The sequence below is a fragment of the Larimichthys crocea genome, unplaced genomic scaffold (genome assembly GCF_000972845.2).
Source record: "Larimichthys crocea isolate SSNF unplaced genomic scaffold, L_crocea_2.0 scaffold270, whole genome shotgun sequence".
In the NCBI taxonomy this organism is placed as follows: Eukaryota; Metazoa; Chordata; class Actinopteri; family Sciaenidae; genus Larimichthys; species Larimichthys crocea.
The window spans coordinates 219173-224727 of record NW_020853564.1 but is presented as its reverse complement, the minus strand read 5'-3'; the positions used below and the strand labels follow the sequence as shown (position 1 = coordinate 224727).

At 36.8% G+C, this 5555-nt stretch overlaps 1 protein-coding gene across 1 annotated transcript; it reads right to left on the bottom strand.

The window, feature by feature from the left end:
• Window positions 1–3388: 3388 nt before the first annotated feature.
• On the bottom strand, window positions 3389–4955 carry LOC113744894 (macrophage mannose receptor 1-like). Its single transcript, XM_027275995.1, has 2 exons — window positions 4886–4955; window positions 3389–4450 (listed from the first exon to the last, which is right to left on the bottom strand). The coding sequence occupies exon 2, from the start codon at window positions 4373–4375 to the stop codon at window positions 3653–3655; it is 723 nt and encodes a 240-aa protein (XP_027131796.1). The 5' UTR covers window positions 4376–4450; window positions 4886–4955; the 3' UTR covers window positions 3389–3652.
• Window positions 4956–5555: the final 600 nt, after the last annotated feature.

The window sequence follows — 5555 nt, the reverse complement described above, 5'->3', positions numbered from 1 at the left end:
GATATACAAAAAGGCACCGTTTTTCATATTTAGCTACAGTATTTTTATTTTATTAATTTAATTGAATCTTAGCTTAGAATCTTCTTAGCTGTGTATACTGTCATATCCACCTACATATACAGAACACAACTGTTTGTAGAAACTATATTTATTCCACCACCTGCACCACTGCACATCACCAGTCTTTTACCCAGTTTACAAATGTCTATAGATAGATACACGTGTCTGTTGTTTATGTTTATGTTTCATGTTTTTATGTTATGTTTTTGGGGCTTCCTGTCATGTCCCATGTCTTTTAAACTGTACTTGTGTCTATACCTGTATGTACAACCAGCGCCGGTCCTGGCCACATTTGCGCCCTGGACGAAATGTGATCAGTGTTTGTCATTGTTTACATTCTCTGAAGTATTGCATTATTGCATTATTGATAACAACATTGATCTGAAATGCACTGTTAAAAGTAATCTCCACAGAGGCATCTCAAAGTATGTTAAAGAAATTCATGCAAAAAGAAAAATCCAATCAAAATAAAAGAGAATAAAAGAAAAAAAAAAGCATAAAACGAGACAACTAATTTAAAATTTGACAAAAAAGAATCAGATATGTAATGGAAACAGGATGATTTTTTTCACTCAGCAGTGAATATATTAAATGATGATTCCAATTTACTACATTGTTTTCTTATTTTTCATTGTTTCTGCCATCATTCCTATTGGTTATTGTAACATTATGCTCAGCAAAGTTAATTGCTGAAATCTCAACACAGAAACATCCACATACACGGTACAGGGAAGTTTGATGAGGCAGAAAACACACATGTATGGAATGAATGATTTTAGTCTGTGTTGTTCTTTAGACAACTGTCACATAGACAGAGAACCAGCCAAAGGAGGATTACAGATGACTCAAGATGTTGCAATTACAACCAGGTAATTTGTCTCTGTATGTCTTATGTCTGTCTCTTTCAATCAGCCAATCAACCAAATCAGTACCTTAAGCTACACTTAAGAGACACCTCAACACTCTCAATGAATTGATGCTTTTAAGAAGGATTTAGCAGATAATTCCTTCTGTATCGTCAGTGTTTTAACAATGGCACAGAAAGAAGTGGGCGGGTGCTTTTATTTTGCTATTACTTAACTTATACCAGTGAGAGCAATTAACAGATTTTTTTTTAAACAAGCTAATGTGTTACAACCCATTCTGTCTGTTTTTGAATAAGGTGACAAAGAGAGGCACCAATTTACAGCCTCCAGTGGCTCACTGTCTCTGTAGGAGATAAATGGGCTTAATTTTATTCAGTGCTCAGCCTGCTTTATTGTCAAACCAAGAAAAGCTAAGCTTGAACTACAACTAAACACATATTGATGTCTCTGTTAACTTTACATCTTTTATCTATCGTATTATGATTGAAAGGTGAAAATGGAGATCACAAAGTTCCAACTTTCAAAAAAACAGTTCAAAATAAAGCCAAAAAATGTTTCTCAAAGCTGAGAAGGATTGCTGTATTGGTTGAAAGTGAGAAATAAATGTCAAATTGAGATAAGATGTCCCTTAGGATTTTCCTGAGGGAAAATAATCTAAACCCATAAATAGTTAAATAGCCCTTATTAACCTTGGTAGAAATCAATGCGTTTCGACTTATAAAACAATTCTCAGTCTTTTATTTACAACTAATAATTATCAAGTCACACAACAAGAAAACCGCATAAAAGGAGTTCCATAGTTGGATTTACTTCTGAAGCTCAGAAATGTCACAGACAAACCTTTGTCCTTGGGGAGAAATGGCCTTTTTTTACGACGATGGTTTGACATTTGAGTATGTCAAACCATCCTGACATGTTAAGGGATTACTTAAATAACCTGAACCTGAATTTAACCTGACTTCGGGTCCCTGTGGCCTGTAACTTTGATGTGTTATGTCATGGAACAGTTGATGTTTTGATTTGGCACAGGTGGAAGTAAAATATGTTTACGGTTAAGGTTATCACAAAATATGATTTTAAGTTTAATACAGTGCAATGAAGAAAGGACAGTATCACTTACTTTTTCTTTTTTTTTTGCCCAGTCAAACAAACCAGGTTGCAGTGTTACAGTACGTGACTTGAACTCTGATCTGAATTGTAGAACAGAGACAAATAGTCATTTGCTAATTTGATAAGCTTCACTGAAAATTTGGATAATTATTTATAGCGTATTCAGACTGACGACTCAAAAGCTAAAAATACAGATAATTGTAACATAATAAAGTTGAAAAAAATGATCTGCGGCCAATCTCCGTCCAAGCATGTAAAGAGGAAAGGCTTATTAAAGACGGGGTTAGTGAAAATGTAACGGAATATTATTATGTACGAGCAGAGGTTCTTCATTGTTCTGCTGACCTTTTTATGATTTCAATTATGTCTGCACTCTTTTTTTTTTACTGGCAGCTTTTCTGTACGTATAATCGACCTTTTGTCCTATTTTCATGTATTGTACTATGGAGATGTCATTACTAGACTTTTTAAAAACTTTTAAAAGAGATGCACAAGAAATCCTGTTTCATGAAAAGTAAAGCAATGACATAATACTGGATAAATAAGTAAGAAATAATAGATTATATAAGACTTTGAGGAAATACATGTTACAGCAGCACAGTTACAGGTTAAGTGTTATGTGTAAATGTCCCCTCCCCTTGCCCGCGCGTGTGTTTTGCTGGGCGTGGCCTCTGGTTCTTCCTCTCACCTGGGGCCTCATGTACAAAGCTTGCGTACGCACAAAAAAGTGGCGTAGGTCCTTTTCCACGCTCACGTTCAGATGTATCAAACGTGAAATGATCCTAGAAACGTGCGTGCCCCACGCCAACTTTCATAGCTGTCCTACGCATGTTTCTACAGCTATTGTTCCTTAGAGGTGATGCTGGGAAACTGTTAATAATGTGAAAACAAGTAGTCATCAGATACACACTTATGAACAATTAACAATTAACTAAGAATACATTTGAGGTATTAGTACTGTAGTATTTCTACTTTATATTACTTAATACCTCTCCACAACAACTCCATATTAAACAGTACAGATTTTACATATAAAACATATGTAAATTAAGATACAGTAAAACATAATAATGTAATATCACTTATATAATATGGTGTATTATGAGTACTTTTATTGAGTATTTATGCAAGCTACACAGACTGTTCAGACAGAAAAGATGCTGTGCATAAGCAGTGAATTTTTGTCATGGATAGGGAGTCAAGCCTACAGTATCTACAATATTTAGATCCCCCATGTTAGAAAAATAGTCCCATGTTTGCGCAGAGTTCCCTATAGAAATGGGTTGCAATTACAGAAGGCTAGCATCAACAGCACAGGCACCAGAGAAACAAGCAAAAACACACAACAGTGGTTATGTACAGAATACAAATGTTTATTATATGCCTGCCTAAAGTGATGCAATTATGATTGGCTGTTCATCCCCCACCCTTAAATCTTGAGTTAATAAATTATGTCTATAACACAACAGTGGTGAAGATGCCATTAAATATATTGTAATTGTAATTGATTTAAATAGTCATATATTCTTGTACTTTAGCTGCATTGTTGTAACACAACAGGACATATAAATATGTACATATATACACACTTGTGAGTGTAACGGGTGTTACATCAGTCAGCCCAAAATGAGAGCTGTGGTCTCACAAATGTAGTGCCGTCTGTCTTCACAAACACTGTCATCCCAGTTGTTCAACCAGTCTTCCGCTCCAATGCGTGTTGGTGGAACAATGGCAACACAGTCCTGTCCTTTCAAGTCCCAGTTGTCCATAGCGTTATTTGGCTCCTGATCCATCCAATAAATGACATTCCACTTGATCGTGTCGCCATTGACCCAGTAGAAGGTGCCCTCCTGGACCATATCTTGCAATCCAATCCATGCTGAATGAAAATCTTCACTAGGATTCTGCTGTACATACTGAAAAGTCATGTTGGTCAACAATGCCTGGTCTTCTTTATTCCAAACCATAGCCAGGTCACCCCCATAGTCAAGACACTCTATGCGAGCATTTTCCCACTGCTTTGGTTCGTGGGACAGGATGAAGCAGCGTGAAGCGTGTTCAGTCCAGCCAGGCGGGCAGTGTGAACACTGCAGGGTGTCTCTGTTGCAGAATCTCCAAAGGAAGCCCATTTTGGTCGAGAACAGGATTGAAAGCTGGTGTTCATTAGCTGCTTTCAGCTGCATGGAGTTTAGCTGTTCATTCAATAACAGCTGGTGCAACTGTTTACTTTCTGCGCCTTGGAGGGTGATGATCTTCAGTGATTCGTTCAGATGGAGGTTAAGTTGTTTCTTCTCTTCCTCTATGAGGTTAAAGTTTTCCAGAGTTGAATTTAGAAACATGTTAAGCTTTTGGTTCTCCACATCCAGTTGTCTCTTTTCTTGAATCGCGTTCTCCAAGTGCAGGTTCAGTTGTGTATTTTCTTGTGATGTTTTGTTCAAGAGCAGGTTCAGTTGTGTATTTTCTTGTGATGTTTTGTTCAAGAGCAGGTTCAGCTGTGTATTTTCAGCAGACAACAAGGTGAAGTTATCCAGTGTTGCAGTTAAGTGCAGCTTCAGTTGTTTGCCTCAGTACCCAGAAGGGTGAGGTTCTGATAGGTGGAATTCAGAAGCTGTTTCAGCTGAATGTTTCCATTTTAAACTGTTTCTCATTCCATGCTGTCTCCTCTGACATATGTTGTAATTTTGCAATCAGAAATTGCTGTTTATTGAAGAGGGCACTGGTCACGCCACACAAAAGCACTATCAAAATCCCGATTAAAATAGCTTGCCAATTGGATTGCAGTCTTTTTATCAAGATGTTAAATGTCCCTTCTGTGCCCGTTATGCTTCATCTTCTATGCCTGTTATATCTACAACTTCTGTGGCTGTGAATGTTTCTGAGTCCTCATCAGGATTTTCAAGTGGGAAACTGCCAAACAAAAGAAGACGATCAAGTGATGTTCTTATAAGCACAATGACAGGAAAAAAACACATTACAATTGCAGACTGACCTTTATGATTTCAAGGCATAATTTGTACATATGATATTTTCATCATTATCAATAGTTGTAATCTGCTAGTCTCCTGCAGCCACTGTGGCAAGTACCTGTGACACCTTTCCCTGACGAACTGATGGAACCTCTATATAAGTAGCCTATATAGTACATTTTCCCACTATATTAGTTAATAAGTCACCATATGGCATATCTTTTTTGCAGTCAACATCTACCACATGCTGATATCAAGTGTTGTAGTTAAGTGCAGCTTCAGTTGTTTGTTCTCAGTCCCAGAAGGTGAGGTTCTGATAGTGGAATTCAGAAGCTGTTTCAGCTGAATGTATTCCATTTTAAAACTGTTTTCTGTTTTTTAAGATAATCTTGTACAATACATTATTCAATCCAAAAATATACTGCATCCAAACATTAAGTTACTACCCAGCAAATGGAAATTATTCTAAACTCTCCAAACTCCCACAACTTTACTCTTGATTTAATTACCCTATTTGGATTTCTTCAGTGTAAGTCATGTCACAGTGTGCCTA

Bases quoted from the DNA above. Each gene is read 5' to 3' on its own strand.
- LOC113744894 (XM_027275995.1), bottom strand. From the start codon at position 4,375: ATGTTTCTAAATTCAACTCTGGAAAACTTTAACCTCATAGAGGAAGAG.